Genomic DNA, 20,375 nt, shown 5'->3' on the forward strand with positions numbered 1-20,375 from the left:
AGAAATCAACTTTTTTTTTTAAAAACTTGCATTTTTTTGGCAAAATCTCTCTAATAAAAAATATAAAAGTATTTTTACAAAGAAATATAAAAAAAAAATATTCAAAATAAAAAACCACTTTTTTTCATTATAAATAACTGATAAAACACATAACTATCGCGTTTAAAGGGTGGTATTTATGTTTTTGATGGAAAGTTTGTGAGAAATTGAAAATATCGTAAGAAATTACCATTTTTAACTTTCACGTAATTTATCCTGATATTTTCCTGAGATTTTCATAAATCTCGCAAGCTTTGTCACTATGATCGTCATCTAGAAAAAGATTTATTTTCCTTTCGGGCCGGGGCAATTGATGGATTTGTTTCATATATACTCATCTGAGTTTTACATCATCTTTTGTGATCCTACTTTAGGAGGAACGAACTCTCACATCCCGAGCCAATTTGCAGCAGAGACGCAGCCTATCTTATTACTGACTCAAGCTTGGACACCTCCAATCCAAGACTTTTCTTGTACAGACCTGGAAGCAAAAAAGAAATTGGCCATCGTATGCCTTTTCTCTAGTAGGATATTGAAGAGTATCTATGTCTAGAGAGAGAAAGAAAGAGAGGAAAATATTTCAAGGATTGAAAAAATAACCAGTGTTGTCGATGTTGGTTTCTGACATAAATCAATTCAAAGAATTGACTGATTCAGACTCGAACCGAACCCAGCCGAATCGGTCACCTGTCATTGTTTAATTTAAAATTTTCATAAAATTAAAAAAAAAAATTAAAAATATTAAAATCATTGCTGATTCAACCCCATTCATCAACCGCACATTAGCTCGCCTCCGGTCGGTAAAACCAATGTTGTCACTATATATCGGCATCTCGGCCCTGAATCATTGGGCCACCAATTCAGCTGTATCAGCCGATACCGATACTCAGCTGAATCGTTCTGCATCGGCCCAAAAATAAAAAAAAATCATTAAGTATCAATCATAACATGACACGTGTTAAAACTATTAAAATAGTAAAATAATAAAAAAAAATTATTTGTTGGTATTTTTACATTTATTAAAAAATAACCAATTCATGCCTGCAGCATATCTAACAATATTGCCCTTGATGTCCTGCGGCCCTGCCCACTGGACGAAGCAGAAAACAAGAAGAGTTCAAATTGCACATAATTATCTCAAAAAAGACTTTACTTATATCAACCCAAAAAGCAAACATGATTACGGAAATACAGAAAGCCCGAACAAATTAAGCGCTAGCTGGCATATGAGTGGACGAAAAGTAAGGCAGATCTAAAGCGTGACCCATTCTACCAAGCCCCCTATAAAGCCTCCCAAGTCACAACATTTCATACTCCTATTCTTCTTCTTTGCAGAACACCACAAAAAAAAAAAGAAAAAAGAAACCATGGTTCTCTTCCAACACTTGTTCAGCATTACAACAATCATCATCTTCATCTTATCTTTGACAGAACCATCTTCTTGTTACTCATTGGGAAACCATATTGATGAGCACAGAGCCATTTCCAAGTTCGTGCTTCCAAACAGGAGAATTCTTCAATGCTCTGATCTTAACCCTTACCTTGGCATACAGACCAGCACCAACGGACCACTAAGAGATGAAGAGAACATAACCGTTACCGTTAGTGGAGTCCTGATTCCCTCAATACTTCACTGGGTTGCCCTCGTTTCACCTCCTAATGCAGAGTAAGAGACCCGTTTGCACCTTTTAAATACTTATCAACGGCTAGTTTTTATGGTTTGATACATTTTCCTCTTCCTTGGTCGTTTCATTATTTCTTCTATTTTATGACCTTTTTTTCAATTCTTTTTTCTTGATGCCAACAGTCTTAATGGTTGTCCACTCGATGCTTTCATGTACCAGCAAACAGGAGATCTTAGCCAACTCCCACTTCTTTGTCATTATCCTGTCAAGGTACGTACATGTCGATTTCTTAGCTGGTTGAAGCTTCTAAAAAGTAAAAACTGTTTCTTAGGAAGCTCGCTTCCGAAGCACGAAACTGCATGCTTCTTTCATGCTTTTGAAACTTTATAGGAAGTTAGTTTTTTTAATAGGAAGTTTGGCTTTTTGAAAAATGAAATCAAATTGCTGTTGATGGTAAAGATGCACTTTCCGTCTGTTATAACCATTTTTTTTAGGTCAAAAGGCTTAAAAGATGCATTTGAGTAAAATCACAAGCTGGGCTCTTACTTTTCTTTATGTTATTCACTTTCTCTTATATATGTTATTCTTTATCCATTTATGCATTGTTAAGCACTTGTTGTCGCTTCATGCTTCATGGGTTGGTGTTTGGAAAAACAAACCCAAAATAATCACTTGACACCTGGTGGAATTTGGAAAACAAGCCTTTGAAGTTATTTCAGCCACATGTATAGTTATGAACTCTACTCGCGAAATGTCCTACACTTTATCTAGAAATCCAAAAATGCCCTTAATTTTGCACACAGGGAGCATAACGTGATGGAACTTTGTCGGTGTGTGGTTCTGTGTTCGGGGCAGGAAGTGTACTGTCCCTTTTAAAAAAACACTTTTTTTGTTGAGATGTGCCTTGAATTTCATGTTACAACCCCAAAAATTTTAAAAGTTTGTTGTGGAAGAGGAGGGACCGGGCCATTAGGCTCGGGACCATATAGCCTACCACTGGCTTCGTGGGGGTGCGGGGGCGAAGCTCCCACTGAACCGATTTGTTTGTAACAAGGTCTTATAAATACTATTTTAGGGTTTTCTTGTTAAAGTATTTTTTTTTTTAAGTTTGGGCATTCTGTGCAGCTTTAGGGTTTTTTGCAATAAGAAAACTGCCATCTACCTTTGTAATCTCTGTTTTTTTTTTACATAGTAAAAAATTTTTGCTCCTCAGCCACTTGTGGACGTCGGCCTTTGAAACATAAATCGTGTGTCGTTGTGTGTGCTTGTTTTCTTCTCGAATCTCTCTCTCTCTGTCATGTTTATTCTGTTGTGCAACTTTCTCACACTTTTAGAATCAAGAAAATTTTTCTTAAGGAAAAGAAAATTTTGCCTATGAGAAGTTTTGATATGATAATCTTTTTAAATATTTTTTTTTTACTTATTTGTGTCGCATGAGAAAAACAGAATAAAAAATGTGAGAAACGTGAGAGAAAGAGGGAGATGCAGAAATGAAGATGGTGAAAGCTCTTCTTATGACAGCCAATGGAATGTGTTGTGGGTTAATAGTTGCCTTTAATCAAAAAGAATTTTTCATAGAAAAAAATCCTCCACCCTCTCATGTGAAGGAATTTTTTTTTTATAAAAATCACACTTTTTAGTTAAACCTTTCTTTCAAAAAACTTTTCTGGTTTGGAATAATTGAAAAAGTTGCTATTAACTTTTTCTTTTCTACTTGCATTTTTCTTACTACTTCGCTCCCTTTAGACGGGCAGAACACGTATATAAGTTATGTATTGACTTGTGGTATTCCTGTACACCAAGTTATTTATTTATTAATTTATAGTATTTCTGTTAATTTGTTTTCTTCTTTTCTCTTGTATTGATGGTTTACAGGCATTTTCTAGCACTATGCATTAGTGCCAGTAAAAATATCATTAAATCCATTTTTTAGCGGCTTTATGGTGCTATTTTAGCATCAATAAAACTGCCTTAATCAAGGCAAACTAGCATCATGACAAGTTATGTATGACTTGTGGCATTCCTAATACACCAAGCTATCTATTTATTAATTTCTAGTACTTGTGTCTGTGTTCTTCTTTTCTCTTGTATCGATGGTTTTCATCTCTCTACGTACAGGCACAGCGTTTGAGCAATGATCCTTCATTTCTGAACTGTAAGAACCAAGTTTGTCAAAAGCGTGTGGGCGGCGTGTGTTTGGTGAGGACATGCAATGCTTCAATAACGTTTCATGTGGTGAACATAAGGACAGACATAGAAATCGTCCTCTTCGCCGGTGGGTTTGATGTACCCTGCATTCTCAAAAGGTCACATCCTCTGAGCTTCTCCAATCCGTTGATGCCACTTTATGGCCATTTGTCAAGTGTCGATTCCACCGCCACATCGGTAAACATTCACAGTTGGCAGCTCTACTTTCTTCAATAACATATTATCATCTGGCATGGCATATGATAGGATCATTCATTCATTCATTACTATCCAACCAATAGCTAAGATTAGTCCACATTCTCACTTGGATGTAGGTATGATCTACATCGAATCCCCCACGTCATTTGTAAAAGGATAATATTTTTTAACTTTCTTTGTATATATATATATTCAAATCTATGTTACAATGACACAGGTAGGCTTAAGTGGCTCATGTATGCGACATAATTCAAAAAAAAAATCAAAAGATATTGTGGAACATGTATATATATGAAATGTTTTATATTTTTTTTATAAAAAATAATTTAATACTGATGAAAGCATGTTGATATTAATTAATATAAAGTATTTTATATCACTCACTTAAAGGGTATTTCTGTAATATTTATTGAGATGACTTTCTCACACAAATCATAATGTAATTACGTAATTTAATATTGTCCTTTAACCCATGATGCCAAACTATCACACTGACCTTCATTATTAAAAGTTCAAACCAATGTCAGTATGGTGTGTATGGGCTTGTATCGGTCTATACGTATCGTATCAACAAAAATCGATAGGATAGGCTGTTTTTTAATAAATGTTAAAGAATACTTAAAATTATTTTTTAATATTATCTTAATGACTTTAACATGTGTCACATTATGATTAATAGTAATATTTTTTTAGTTTTTTTTTTACCGATTCAAAACGATTCACTTGAGTATCGGTATCAACCGATTCACCCTAATCGTTGGCATACAGGGCCACAACGTTTGTTCAAACTGGATGAATGAGTAATTTTCAAGGCACAATATAAGAAATAAAAAAAAAATCACATCTTCGACATATCATCTCTCTCTCTCTCTCAAGTGGAGGACCTTTTTTGTAAAAAAGTTTCTTTTTCACCGGCAATGTTTGAGACACGTCCTACATGTTTTGGAAATTGTAGTATGTCATCAACGTGTCTCAAGCCAAAATGTATCCGAGCGTGTCATCAATGACACGATCCTATTTGGGCGTGTGACATAGCTTTAAATCTTGGGAACAATGAATTCTTTACATGTACTTCACCATATATGAGTTTGGATATGGACCCTGTTGATCCAACATGGACAGTGGACCTGTTTCAATTGGGCTAGACCTGGACTTGGTTCTCATGGACCTCTGCCTAGCTTGGCCATGTAAGGTATTGGGCAGAAACCAAGAGTAAAGAAAACAAGCAGAAGCACTACCCCTTTACGTGAATCTCGACCAAGATGTACCACCCAAAGAAAAATGGACCCAAACCAATCCAACATAAAGAAGGATTGAACTCACCTTAGATCAGGTTGGGTTTGACCGTGATCTAGGCTGAATCATATGCTAAGAATTGTTTCCTCAAAAGAAGATCTAGATCCAAACTCCTCAAAAATATGACAGTGGGCTCATTTGTAACTCCACAGGTAACATTTTTTGAAATATTTGTTGCAGACCAACTTTACTCTTATATTCCTAAAAACGGACCCAGGTTTTCATAATTGCTTTTTGGGACCCATATAGAAACCTCAATCTGATTAACTCAAGTTGTTTAACCATAAATTGCTCGCAACGAATTTGCTAAACTGCCTTTCTTATATGCTAACACAATGGCGGTAAAAACATCTTTTTCAAAGCATGGTTAGAATCCAATTTTCATATGCATTTTAACTTTATTCATTAATTTTTTTTTTCCTTTTAACTTTGGTCCTATAGCAAGGTTTCTTTTGCATATGATTTTTCAGATGAGGATAACATGGGTAAGTGGAGATAACAATTCTCAGCAAGTGGAGTATGCCAATGGGATGTCGACAGCATCAACAGTTACTACATTCACACAAGATGACATGTGCAGTGAGTCTCTCTCTCTCTCTCTCTCTCTCTCTCTCTCTCTCTCTCTCTCTCTCTCTCTCTCTCACTTTTAGCTGCATTTTGGGACTGCAAGGTACTAGCAATCTTCCAAGCCCAGCAAAAGACTTTGGGTGGCATGATCCTGGTTACATTCATTCAGCTGTGTTGACAGGTTTAGAGCCCTTTCACAACTACTCATATAGATATGGAAGGTAAGATGAACTATTGATTCCAAATACACAAAAATCATATATAGTAATAACCAAATTCTTATTTTCATGAGTTGGTGTTACTGCTACTGCTGTCATTTGTCACTTTTACTGCCACTATTGCCATAATGATGATGATGGTGTTGTTAGTATTGTCTTGATTAGGTAGCTAGCATATTTCGTTTTTGCTCCTAATCTCTCTTAGCATTGTCATCATTGAGACTTGTCCCATTTGTATCAGGTAACTTTTCCTAGTCATATAATATGCTTATAGCCATCTTCATGTGATTCTAATCTAAAGAATATATCAGAAAAACCATACTTTAGTGCAATTACAGTCCACAAGTTGCATGTTCCCCTATATTATTGAGAAGACATGATCCATCATTTTAAGGCAGAAATTACCATTATTCGGTGTGCTTATGTATTAAAAGATAATCCTTCATTTATTTTCCTTTTTTTCATTTTTTTATACCACCAATAAGTGAAAACTTGTTTGTGTTCCAATAAGTGTTCGTTGTACTGATCATTTTGTTCTCACATGAAATATCAGTAACTCTTCTGGGTGGAGCACACAGGCAGAGTTCCATACTCCACCTGCTGGAGGTTCCAATGATGATCTTATATTTATCGCATTCGGTGATATGGGAAAGGCTCCGCTGGATCTCTCTGTTGAACACTATATACAGGTGTTGTAAATAATAATAAAATTAATGATAATATTAACAGTAATACATTGTTCTCAAATTACTAGTTTTTCTCCAATCAAACTTCTGCATTTCCAATATTTCCTCTCTAAAGCTTGAAGTGGCATGCCCTAGCCATAAACAGTATCTTTTATAGCCACACCCAATTGGTAGAAACCATCAATTTGATCTATGAAAAAAAGTCAAAATTCTTTCATAATAGAGAAATTTTCTAATAAAATTTCCAACAATGGCAGCCAGGATCTCTTTCTGTAACAGCAGCCATAGCGGATGAAGTTGCATCAAGCAGGGTAGATTCAATATTTCACATTGGAGATATCAGTTATGCTACTGGATTCCTAGTAGAATGGGACTATTTCCTGCATTTGATTACCCCGGTGGCTTCTCATGTCTCATACATGACAGCAATTGGGAACCATGAAAGGTAAAATTTCATGTCTGCAAATTAAGGCTAACCAAAATCAAGTTGCTATATTTACGATCCGGGGGCACCTAAATCATACTGAATAGGCTCACTGAATCTCTTAATTAAGTTTTATCAGCAAGCCTGCAACATCCCATATACGTACCTGTATATATATAACAGTTTTTGACATGTTTGTAGGGACTATATCAACTCCGGCTCCGTGTATATAACTCCTGACTCAGGAGGAGAGTGTGGAGTTGCTTATGAAACTTACTTCCAAATGCCAACTTCGGAAAAGGATGAACCATGGTACTCAATTGAGCAAGCTAGGGTTCACTTCACTATCATATCCACTGAGCACAGCTGGACTCAGGATAGTAAGCAGGTAATGAGCAAAGGTCTGTCAGTAAAATGCATCAAGAAAAAAACAAGTTGAGCCACGTTGGTTCACTTGCAACTTATCAATTTCCTATATAACCAAGTGGCCACCCAAATCATTACAAGATTCGATCAGTATTAACCAAGAATTACCTAAGTTTTGATTGTCAACATATACTAGCGATTTTTTGTCAATGGTCTGAATTATTAGAGTCCTATGACCATAGGTACGAAGAACCCCCAGGGTTGCCTAGCTTTATATATATATATATATATATATATATATATATATATATATATATATATATATATATATATATATATATATATATATATATATATATATATATAAAAGAAGGGGGATGGTCCTTCCTCTTTTTTCCTTAGGTCCTGTTAGGACCCTCCAAAAATCATTCATTCAAGTATTTTTTGCATGATATGAACCATTAGATGTGTTTATCAGTGTTTACACAATAGTCCCTTCAAAAAAAAAGTCATTGTTTACTCAATAGAAAACATGTATTTGATTAAGATTTTTGCATATTTTAAGAGGTAAAAACTCAATGGTTGGTATTATACTAAAATCAATTTGAAGTATTTACATTTTTACATCAAATCAATTTGAAAGAAAACGCGTTTCTTAGTAAATAAGCAATTATAAACACATCTTACTGTTCAGATTGAGCAAAGAATACTTGAATATTTGATTTTTAGAGGGTCCTAACCGGACCTAATGAAAAAAGGGGTAGGACCATCCCCCATCTCTCTCTCTCTCTCTCTCTCTCTCTCTCTCTCTCTCTCTCTCTCTCTCTCTCTCTATATATATATATATATATATATATATATATATATATATATATATATATAACTCCCCTTGAAGACTTTAACTGATTTCTTGCTCTCTACTGCTTTTGAATTATGTTTGCAGTATCAATGGATGGAGAAGGACTTAGCTTCAGTGAATCGGACAAGGACGCCATGGCTGATATTTATGGGGTTGGTAACTTCCAACATATATAGTATGGCCAATACAAAAACTGTCGATGAAACCCAAATCAATATTCCATTGTAACGTACCTTGCTACACCAACAATGGGTATTACAGGGTTTATTAGCACTAGATGCATGAAAGGATGGGCTACATCCAGGAACAACAATATGTGGTATTCCTTGTGAACAATATCAATAACATATTATGTTCATAGCATGTTGGCCCAGGCAAATAAGGCGACAACCATGCACTAACAAATGCATCCTGCAGTTATATATGGAGGGAAAGAGTTGAGTTGATTGGGTTATTGGATTTATGGAGCGGGTCCAACCGGAGGTGACCCGTATTGACACGGATCCATCAAGGGAAGACGCAAGGTCTTTGGCTCTTGGGTTTTGGGGGCTTGCAGGACAGTTACGAGGTCTCATAATTGTCCATTCATGCCCATTAGGGGCCTCCACTAGTGCCCATTATGAACTCATTATAGACCTCCACCAAATCTTCCTATAAATAGAAGAGTACCTATAGTGATGTGATGAGTGCCACATACGTGTATGATTTCTCTCTTTGGGTTCAAAGGGTCTTGTCACCTCTCGACATTCTGGCCTGGGCTCATTAAGGGCTTCGATTGACTGAGGAGAACGCCGACCACCCCCATCCACTGAAGTGTTGTTCAGATCATCCATGGATGCATCCGGTAAGTGGTTCTTAAACGATCCAGTTTACGCTAACATTGGGTTATAGGCTCATATCGCGCTTCCACTGCACGCATATTTCAAGGTGTGAGTCCATGAGGCGCTTGCCAAAAATTTTTGTCAACATTGTTCTCCCTCGTCGGACCCCATTTGGTTTTGGGATGTCGGACGGTGAAGGGGTAAGCCATGACAAGTGACCCACCGCCTACCACAGTTGTTTCAGCCAGCTATTCGGTTGGCTGACATTGGTCATCCGCTAATGACTACTAAGATGGCCTTTACTATGCATCCTTAAATTTGGCCATCTTCGGTGAAGGATCAACGATCTGCTAATAGATCTAAGTTCATTGACATGTGAGGATCTTGTCTGAGTAATTTGAGCATCATTGGAGTTGTGTGGAGGGTTTTCGACATGTTTTAGGGCGGCTCTATAGAATTCTAGCATAATTCTATCCAAGCATAGTCTGAGGCTTTAATTTGCAATTTTTGGTTAATTGATATGAAATTCATCAATGGCAAAATGAAAGTTCGTAATTAAATTCTGAGCAACTTCCATTTAGACCTCATCGGCATTTGAGATGTCCAACGGGTTGTATTTCGGGAAGAGCATTACTAGACCCAATAGGGGGTCCGATTGGACCGGGTCTATGTCCAACCTGGTCTAAGACCCGGACCCGTTGGGGTTCCAAGTGAACCAGGTCTGAGCCCAACCCAGTCGGACCCTGTCCAAGACTCAGACCCATTGGGGGTTCCGAGTGAACCGAGTTTATGTTTGACCCGGTTCAAAACCTGGACCCGTTGTGGGTTTCAGGTGGACCGGGTCTAAGTCAGACCCAGTCTCAGACCCGGACCCATTGGGGTTCCAGGTGGAATGGGTCTAAGTTTGACCCAATCAGACTCGATATAGGACCCAGACCCGTTGGGGTTCCAGGTGGATTGGTTTGAGTCAAATCTGGTTCGGGACCCAAACCTATTGGATTTTGAGGTAGACTGGGTCTAAGTCTGACCTGATCATACTCCATCTAGGATTGGGACCCGGACCCGTTGGGTTTTTAAGTAAATTGGTTCTAAGTATGACCTGGTCGGACTCGGTCTAAGACCCATACCTGTTGGGGTTCCGGATGGATCAGTTTGAGTCAGAGACCCGGACCCATTACGGTTCTGGGTGGACTAGGTCTAAGTCTGACCGAGACGGACCCAGTTCGCGATGTGGACCCATTGGGTTTTGGGAAGACCGGATTGAGTCTGACCCAATCGGACCCAATCCATGACCCAGACCCATTGGATCTGAGTCTAATCCGGTCGGATTCGATCCAAGACTCGGACCCATTGAGGGTTCTAGGTGGATCGAGTCTGAGTCTGACATGATCGAACTCAGACCTGTTGGGGGTTCTAGGTGGACTGAGTCTGACACTGTTGGATCTGGTTTGAGACCCTGACCCATTAGGGCTTCCGATGGATCAGATCTCAGTCTGACCCAGACCTGTTAGGGGTTCCCGGTGGACTGAGACTCAGTCTGACCCAGTTGGACCCCGTTCGAAACCCAAACCTGTTGGGGTTCCAAGTGGACTGAGTTTGTGTCTGACCCGGTCAGACTCGATCCATGATCCAAACCCATTAGGGGTTCCAGGTAGATCAGATCCATGCCCAACCAGATCGTACATGGACCCATTTCGGGGTTTGGGAGTGAACTGGGTTTGAGACCACCCTGAAGTAACCCAAGCTAAACTCAGACCCAGTAAATGGGTTTTTGGGTTTACCAGGTCTAAGTGTGACACAGTCGAGCTCGGTTCGAGACCCGAACCCATTGGGGTTCCTGGTGGACCAGGTCTATGTTTGACCCAGTCAAACTCTGTCTGGGACGCAGAACTGTTGGGGTTTCGGATGGACTGGTTTGATTCTGACCCAGTCGAACTTGGTTCAGGACCCAAACCCTTGGGTTTCTGGGTGGACTGGGTCTAAGTCTGACCCTATCGAACTTGGTCCGAGATCAGGACTTATTGGGGTTCTGGGTGGATCAGTTTGAGTCAGACCCGATCTGAGACCCAGACTCGTTGGTGTTCTGAGTGGACTGGGTCTAAGTCTGACCCGTTCGGACCCGATCCAGGACCTAAACCCATTGGGGTTCTGTGTTGAAAGGTTTGAGTCTGACCCGATCCGTAACCCAGACCTGTTAGGGTGTTAGGTGGACCAGTGGGTTCCGAGTGGACTGGGTCTAAGTTCGATCGGGTCGAACCTGATCTGAGACCCAAACTCATTGGGGTTTCGCGTGAACTGGTTTGAGTCTACCCTCGTCAAACCTGGTCCAGGACCCCGACCCATTGGGGTTTCAGGTGGTTTAGTTTGAGTCAAACCGGATTTGAGACCTCGACCCCATTGGGGTTTCGGGTGGACGCGGTCTGCGAACCAGACCCATTGGGGTTTCGGGTGGATCGGTTTGAGTCCTACCAAGTCAGACTCGGTCAACGACAGACCCATTAAGGTACTGGGTTGACTAGGTCGTGAGTCCGACATGATTTTTGGGTGGACCGAGTTTGAGTCTAACCCGGTCTAAGACTTGAACCTGTTGGGGGTTCCTGGTGGACTGGGTTTGAGTTGGACCCGGTCCAAGACCCAGACCTATTGGGGGTTCTGAGTGAATCAGGTCTATGTTCAACCCAGTCTAGGACCCAGACCCCTTGGTGTTTTGGGTGGACCAGGTCTGAGTCTGACCCCGTCCTAGACCTAGACTCGTTGGGTGTTCTGGGTGAACCAAGTCTAAGTCTGACCCTGACAGACCTAGTCTGAGACTCAGACCCATTGGGGCTCTTGGTGGACCGGGTCTAAGTCCAACTCAGTCAGACCTAGTGCAGAACTCAAACCTATTGGGGTTCCAGGTGGATCGAGTTCGAGTCTAACCCTATTGGACCCAGTTCGGGACCCAGAATTGTTGGGGTTTCGGGTGGACCAGGTTTGGTCTCAACCCGGTAGGCTCTGATCTGCGACTCTAATCCATTAGGGGTTTCAGGTGGATTGGGTATGAGTCTGACCCGGTTCAAGACCAGAACCTGTTGAGGGTTTTGGGTATATCGGGTCTTAGACCAACCGGATCCAGGACACGAACCTGTGGGGGTTACAGGTGGACTCAGTTTGAGTCCAACCCCATCCTAGAACCGAACCCGTTAGGGGTTTCGGGTGGACTAGGTCTAAGTCTGACCCTAACAGACCTAGTCTACATCCCAGACCCATTGGAGGTTCTAGGTGGACCGGGTCTATGTCTAACCCAGTTAGAACCGGACCCGTTGGGGCTTTGGGTGGACTAGGTCTCGAACCCGTTGGGGTTTCAGGTGGGTCGGGTCTGAGTCTGACCATGTCAGACCTGGTCTGGGATCCAAAACCATTGAGGTTTCGGATGGACTAGGTCCGGTCCTAACCCAGTAGGATCTGATCCGTGACCCAAACCTGTTAGGGGCTCCGGATGGATCAGGTCTGAGTCTGACCTGGTCTGAGACCGAGATCTGTTGGGAGTTTTGATGGACCAGTTTGAGTCCAACCCGATCGAACCGAGTCCGAGACTCTGACTCATTGGGGTTCTCGATGAACCGGGTCTAAGTTCGACCCAGTTTGAGACCCGAACTTGTTGGTACCAGGTGGACCGGGTCTGGATCATGGGAATTAACTCAGGATTCAGTTATGGATCTGGGTCATATCTAGATCATAGGATCCAACACAAGATCCATTTGGATCGAGTTTGGATCTGTACCAGGTCTCGATCTTGGGATCTGATTCAGAATTCGTTTTAGACCATGTCTAGATTGAGAGGTCTGATCCATGTACCCATGTGTTGTTTTGGGTCAGATCAGGTCCGAAATTGGATATATGCACTATTTACCCTTCTTAAAAAGCAGAATTGGTTCGAGACCGGTTCAGAGCCTTTTCTTACCGGTTCTGAAAGTTTTTTCATTGATTCCTACAAGAAGAGACCTTGTTTTCTTGTATTTGAGAAAGAACAGGGGTTTTCTCGTTCGATTTTAGGGGTTTATGGGCTTTAGTCTATATTTTGCACAGGTTTGATTGTTTTAGGACTGGTTTAGGGTCTTTCTTGTTCGATGCAAGGCTATTTTAGACCAGTTCAGGGTATTTTATGATCGGTTCCAACACTAGGACCCCAGGTGATACTTGTAACATCATACCTTTGTCATTTTCATCATGTTTTTATGTGTAATTTTATCATATATGCATGACTTTTGCATGCATTTGATGTTGCTTTGTGTTGTTCATTATATTTAAGCGTGAATTATGACTAAATTCATGACATATGTTATGTGTTTCATCAAAATTTTATTCGTACATATAAAATCTAACATGAATTTAGATTTTTGATGTTATTGTACATAGTTTGTCATGAATATGCATGCATTATCATGATTACATGGGCATGCTTTACAATACAAATATGTTTATGGTAATAGATCTTGATCAATTCACGTTTGTAATCACCAAAGTGATTTGAGTTATTTTGATTGATGGTTTCTTTGGACCGTGTTGAGATTGATATTCGGTATTATGATTGTGTGTGATTTTATAAAATAATGATTATATCCAAAAGTTGGTCATTGTGGTCTAAATTCAGAGAGGATGTAATAGTAGGTATGTACATCAGCCCATAAATGTATCCAAAGGTATAGTGTCGAATTATTTCTGATTACATGATCTGCTAGTTTCACCAATTGAAGTTAATTCATTGAGAATTGAGGAGGCAAAGCAGCTAAGAGTATTATTATTTTCACCAAAGTGGAATGATAATGACTTTATTATGCTTGCCTTAGAAAAGTTAAATAATAAAGGGTCTCATGTTTAGCTTGTTTAACTTTTTTATATGAATCTCATATAAAGCAATCTTTCACACATACAGAGAATAGAATAACCGTTATGAAGATTGTTTATGAGAAGTGGGAGCACTTAGAAGGTTGTTTATGAGAAGTGAGAGTGCTCAAATATTCTTTGTATGTTACTTTCATAATCGTGAGTGGTTAATAATATTTAAAGTGTCATCTTTCACTGCAGAAGAGTAAAGAAATTTTTGAAAGCCATTGAGGCAAAAATTAGTGATTTAAATGAGATTTTATCTTAGGCCATAAAGATTAAAAGCTTTATTTTGAATCTTTGTATTGTAGACTTTATTGAGAGATCACTGAAGACCTTGTGTGATAATGAAGTTGTTGTGTTCTTCTCGAATAACAACAGGAGCTCCACCTCATGTCGACACATGAAGTTAAAGTACCTTGTTAAAAAAAAGATTGGGAATCATTTAGTATATATTGATAAAATCAGTATGAAGGAAATGATTGTGGATCCTTTTACTAAAGAGCTAGCACTGGGATTATATTTTCAACATGTTATGAAGATGGGTCTATTTAATTTTTTTTTATGTATGACAATATATTATAGTTATATGTAATCATATTTATGAAACTAAATTGATTTTCTATACTTTTGTACATTATTGATTCTATATAAAATATCTCATATTTTGGAAGAGATAATAATAGAATAACAATATTAAAAATGGCCAATAGAATGGGTTAGAGACCAACCTATTAATAAAGGTATTCTTAACATGCTAAATACTAAAAATGAATAATATATGAAAATATGACATCTCATATAGAGGTGTTCATCTTTATGACTCATATGATTCATTCTTGTTATACAAGATGGCATGTGAACCCACATGAAAATTAAATCGAGATAATGGTAAAGAACCTCAAAGATATGCTTTTTCGTGTCAATAGGTCAAGTGGGAGAATGTTGGACTTATGGAGCGAGTCCAACCAAAGGTGACCCATATTGACAAGGATCCATCAATAGATGACGTAGGGTATTCTCTAGAGCCTTTTGGGTTTGGGGAGGTTAAAGACAATTATGAGGTCACATAATTGCTCATTCATGTACATTAGAGACCTCCACTAGTGTCCATTATGGACTTCCACCAAATCTCCCTATAAATAGGAGAGTCGTAATGGTGTGATGAGTGTCACATATATGTGTGATTTCTCTCTCTTGGTTCAAAAGGTCATGCTCACCTCTCGACATTCTGACCTGGGCTTATTGAGGGTGTCAATTAGATGAGGTGAACGCCGACCACCCGCATCCACTGAAGTGTTGTTCCGATGATCTATGACTGCATCTAGTAGGTGCCTCTTGCACGGTCCAGTTTACACCAACATGGGTATCACGGAAAAGGATCTATATGTTTTCTTGTTTGATAATTTTAATAATTGGTTCTCAGTCAGAATAGTCTTATAATGTTAAGTTCATTTGTTTATTGCAGGCATAGACCAATGTATTCTTCTGAGTCAGGAAGTATAGCCTTATATTGTTAAGTTCATTTGTTTATTGCAGGCATAGGCCAATGTATTCTTCTGAGTCAGGAAGTATTATTCCTAGTGTTGATCCTCGATTTACTAAAGCCGTAGAGCCACTTCTCATGCAGTACCAGGTAATGCAAAGCTATAGCAACTTCATGCTAACCACTAGACCATGCATTGGATCCACCAACAAAGCATAAATATTGAGAAGTATAAAGGAAAAAAACGCAGGATCACAGAAAAGTATATAATATAGTTTAGAACCGTATGGATCTAATAAAACAATAATTACCCCAAGCCAATACTTGGGGGAGAGGGAGGGTCAGGTGCAATGTGATTGCACAACTTTAGTGTACTGCTGCACTTGATCACCCCCCATATTTGGGATACAGCCTGTCAACTGTGGGCCCAACAGCAGATGATGGCAGCAGCACACTTCAAGTATGCAATCACATTGCACCTGATCTCAATTCCTTGTTGGAAGAGATATGGCTTTGGAAGATTGACTGTCTTATTCATTTGAAGAAACAAATGAATCTAAGTGCATATATGAGTGAATCCACAAGGGATCAACACTGCAGATCGGCTTAATGCATTCAAGTTAAAGGATGTCACGAGTTTGATACCCAGATGGTTTCCGTTGTTATATTTAGAAAATAATAGTAATAAATTAATAAATAGAGGTACATATACGAGTAGTCCAAACTAGGTTCCAATATTGATTCATCCAAACCTAGGTCCAAGATCTAATTTACAGGAACCAACAACATTTGGTTGGGCCCTCAATATGCATGATGGTTAGAACACCTAGCTAGAGGCACAAACCCTTGTACTCTCTCTCTCTCTCTCTCTGAAAAGTGACTGGTTTCTTGTGACAGGTAAACCTGGTTCTCTTTGGCCATGTCCACAGCTATGAAAGAACATGTGCGTTGTACGAGAACACTTGCAAAGCCATGCCCAGCAAAGATAGCGACGGAGTTGACACATATGATCAGTCCAATTACACTGCCCCTGTTCATGCTATAATAGGGGTGGCAGGTTTCACTCTTGATAAATTTTCTAGAAATGTAAGTTGGTGTTATTACTGTATTATCTTTTTTTTCTGCAATTGTTGAAGCTCATCACTATTCCCTATTGATCACAGAAAACACAAAATTTGGAGTGTACCTTAACGCTATTTTTTTATTTTGGCATAGCCTTCAAGTTGGAGTTTGGTCAGGATTTCTGAATTTGGATATGCAAGGTTCAATGCTACAAGAGAGCAGCTTAAAGTGGAGGTTAGTGTCTATGTTTTGCTACTGTGTAACTATTTGAACCTTCCCTTTTCACAGTGGACATGCAAAATACGTAATGCATTTTTAATTAATAGCTCATTTCAGCTATGTTAGTTTAGACGCATATATTCCCTATTTCAATTGAAAATCACAGTGGTTATATATATAGACTATCTATAATAGTAATCGATTTGGGATTTCATAGGTGCAAGTTGTTTTGGGTCAATATAACCCAGTAGATGCATTTCAGACATGCATATTTTTTCCAACAAATACATTTTAAAGTGATGGAATTTTGGTGCATTACAGCCATCGAATTTTGAATCACCAGAAAAACCTGCACATACCTTGTAATCTGGTGATTCAAAAGCCAAACCCCACTAAATGGACCATGCAAATCACATCTGTGCGTTTTGATTTACTAAAAAAAGAACTAAAAAAAAGTGTTAGGGATTGTCCGTGCAGCCGATTATAACACACACACACATAATTTAAGAATTTCTTTTGAGAAAGTAATTAAATTCCCTTTTCTATTTCATTTTGTTATCAAGGGAATCAATGGGTTGGATTGATCCACACAGCATCTAAGTGGATCTGAACTGACCTAGTGAATCTCTTCATAATATACATTGAGCCCATATCTGTTCTGGTGTCTGAATTTTTCTGTGGATGCAGATTCAGATTGTGAGTCAGTGTGTTATATGATTTTGGACAGGATTCTGATCCTTACCCGAATTCAACTCCTCACAAATATGTTTCTTAGTACATGACTTCTCTCAACTTAATAGATTTAACGTTAATAGGGTGCCAGAGATGTATAATAATATACCTCATCAACTAGTGCAGTGGGCTGTACTTAGTCATGTGTATACTTGGAAAGATAAACCTCTCTATTGAGCACGAGATGTAAATGGCTTGCAGTCTGCATAGCTTTTGTTTTTGGGGATAAATTTATGTAAGTTTTTTGATAAAATTTGTATATTTTGTGATCTGTTGATTTGCATCTGCCTAAACCCAGCTTGCTCATCAAAAGAAAAAAGAAAGAACTTCTATGATAACATGAACTTTAGTTAGGAACCTTCTTGTTTAAAGAAATTCTTACTAATATCATTATAACCTTTTTCTCCTCGTGAAAACAAATATTAATGTGAATATTTTGACAAATTGTTTCATTCTACACTATTTTTTTTATTGTTGATATTTTAGAGAATGACTTTTGTTGCATTCACTGTGGAAGCATTTCATTTTTGGTTTCTTGTTTCAGTTTGTGAATTCGACTACAAGGGTCGTGAGAGACAGCTTCAATATCATAAGAAAGTAGAAGGGCGTATCATTCAATATCATAAGAAAGTAGAAGGGCGTATGAAGTACTTGTTGGGATTTGTAAAGAAGTTTTGACATCACATAAGTACCCTGATCTACACAATGAAAGAAAGGATAGAACTACAAAATTCTTGTACATATGAAAAATAATTAATAGGACTGAAAAATAAAAGTCCCCTCGTGGAATGGCATTTATAATTCATGTTACATATCTATATTTCATGTAAAATAAGTTGATCAATGACGTGTGGGGATCAGATTAATTCCTCCAAACTTGGCTATCTTGTTGGAAAGAACTATTGGGAATTATCAAAATCGAACCAATTTGCCCACAAGGGCTCCGTTTCCCAGTAGGTGTGACTTGTGAATGTCACCAAGTTGAGGGGATGTCACAAGTTTGAAACCAACAGGTGGTGTCCCTTGCCGCAAGGTCCAAGCTGGGTGTACTCTCCTGTGTGCAAGGCGGACCTCAAGGGCTTTATGCATAGTTGCATAGAAACCATATTTTTTCCTATGTATCATGTTTCAGCCACACCAATACCTGGTACAAAAACTGGTTTCATTTAAACAAGTTTAAAAAACACTAAGAAGCTCGTTTCTAAATGCATATGAACTTCTCCCTAAGAATATAGGAAACCAGTTTCTTATACAACTGAAACTAGTATCAGACTTGGTTTCATCTTCGGTGGGGTAAATATTAATTGACTCTCTCAAACAAGGTAAGATATGGGATAATAGGACCTTCTCAACCCCCTCTTACACATTTCTTATATGTGTATATCCAGCTTACTTTCATTGAAACCATAGCAAATTTCTCTCACTTTCATTGAGGCTGTCATGTTGGGAAATATGCTTCAATTAGTGGGTCAAGCAACTGAGCTTAAACCAGGTGCACTCGAAAGTACATGCATACACATGTTATCTTTCAAGCAATAGTTGCTCACTCAGAATCAAGTTTTTGGTGCAATGGGTACTTATGCAACTATGCTCCCAAGATACAACTCAGCTTTTGCCTACTCACAAAAAATCGGTCCACACCTTGTACTGGGTGAGACTGATAACATAGACACAAACCACCTTGAACAGCCTCCTGACTAAGATAGGATGATCCAAACTCGAATTGGGTATGGATCCTAGATTCAAATATGGGTATGGATCTAGACTATAAGTAAATATGGATCCAAACTACAACCGGATATGAATCTTAGGCATAAATTCGAACTGCAATCAGGTATAGATCTTAAGTATAATCCAAACTGCAACAAAAAAAATGGATCTTAAAAGCACTATGAAAGAGAAGAGAGAGAGAGAGAGCTCATGGGAGAGGAGAGCTGAAGAGGGAGGAGAGGAGAGAGCTGGGGTTTATATTGGCCACAGCCCCAGGCCACCCATAAAGGTGCCTTAATTGGGTTCAAACGGACCACAATAAAGGACCATAACTGAATGAGATGTAATTTCAAGAAACTCGTACCATCATCAAAAGAACCACGTACCAAAATCTTGTATCAATGTCTATTAGAAACTCGTATCAAAATTTTTAGATACACATTTCAATAAAAACGTACCTGAAACTTTTGAGGGCCTTGTATACCCTTACCCGTATCTCATACCCATACCCATCTCTGGCAGCCATGGTTTTACTAAGCATAAGCCAGCCAATGTGTTTCTTTGTATTATCCCCAAAAAATCGAAACAATTTGATCGTTACATAAATGGGAGCGATTCGCACATACCTATTAGTGGGATTTGGTTATCCTTGATGACCAATATTAAGCTCACTCAACAAATTTCACATAAAAGTGTTCAACATACCAGATGTGCCTTGTAATTTTCCCATAGTAATATCAGGCAATTCAATAACTTAAAATTAATTTGCAACCCTAGCAAAAAAAATTGCAAATTAATCTTTTGTATAAAAATTTGTTGTATATGTTACCTGATGAAACTAATGAGTCATCAAGGTCTCACTCTTAGCGCTCAGATGTCCTAATTTTTTACCAGTCAACTGATATACTTTAGTCAACTGATATATGTTACCCCCAATTTTCCATGCATCTTTCAGTGTAATTTTTCCTTCTAGATGTGTTAAACTGGCTGGTC

General features: G+C 38.7%; 1 protein-coding gene across 1 annotated transcript; it reads left to right on the forward strand.

The window, feature by feature from the left end:
* The first annotated feature begins 1,406 nt into the window (after window positions 1–1,406).
* LOC149819974 (nucleotide pyrophosphatase/phosphodiesterase-like) lies at window positions 1,407–18,521 on the forward strand. The gene is made up of 13 exons (XM_089981709.1): window positions 1,407–1,705; window positions 1,847–1,934; window positions 3,783–4,049; window positions 5,837–5,945; window positions 6,037–6,154; window positions 6,705–6,840; window positions 7,095–7,282; window positions 7,463–7,649; window positions 8,571–8,638; window positions 15,713–15,809; window positions 16,557–16,745; window positions 16,875–16,955; window positions 18,217–18,521. Exons 1-13 carry the CDS (start codon window positions 1,407–1,409, stop codon window positions 18,271–18,273), a joined length of 1,884 nt encoding a protein of 627 aa, XP_089837835.1. The 3' UTR covers window positions 18,274–18,521.
* Window positions 18,522–20,375: the final 1,854 nt, after the last annotated feature.

The sequence above is a fragment of the Nuphar pumila genome, chromosome 12 (genome assembly GCF_984573655.1).
Source record: "Nuphar pumila chromosome 12, dmNupPumi1.hap1.1, whole genome shotgun sequence".
NCBI classification, from domain to species: Eukaryota; Viridiplantae; Streptophyta; class Magnoliopsida; order Nymphaeales; family Nymphaeaceae; genus Nuphar; species Nuphar pumila.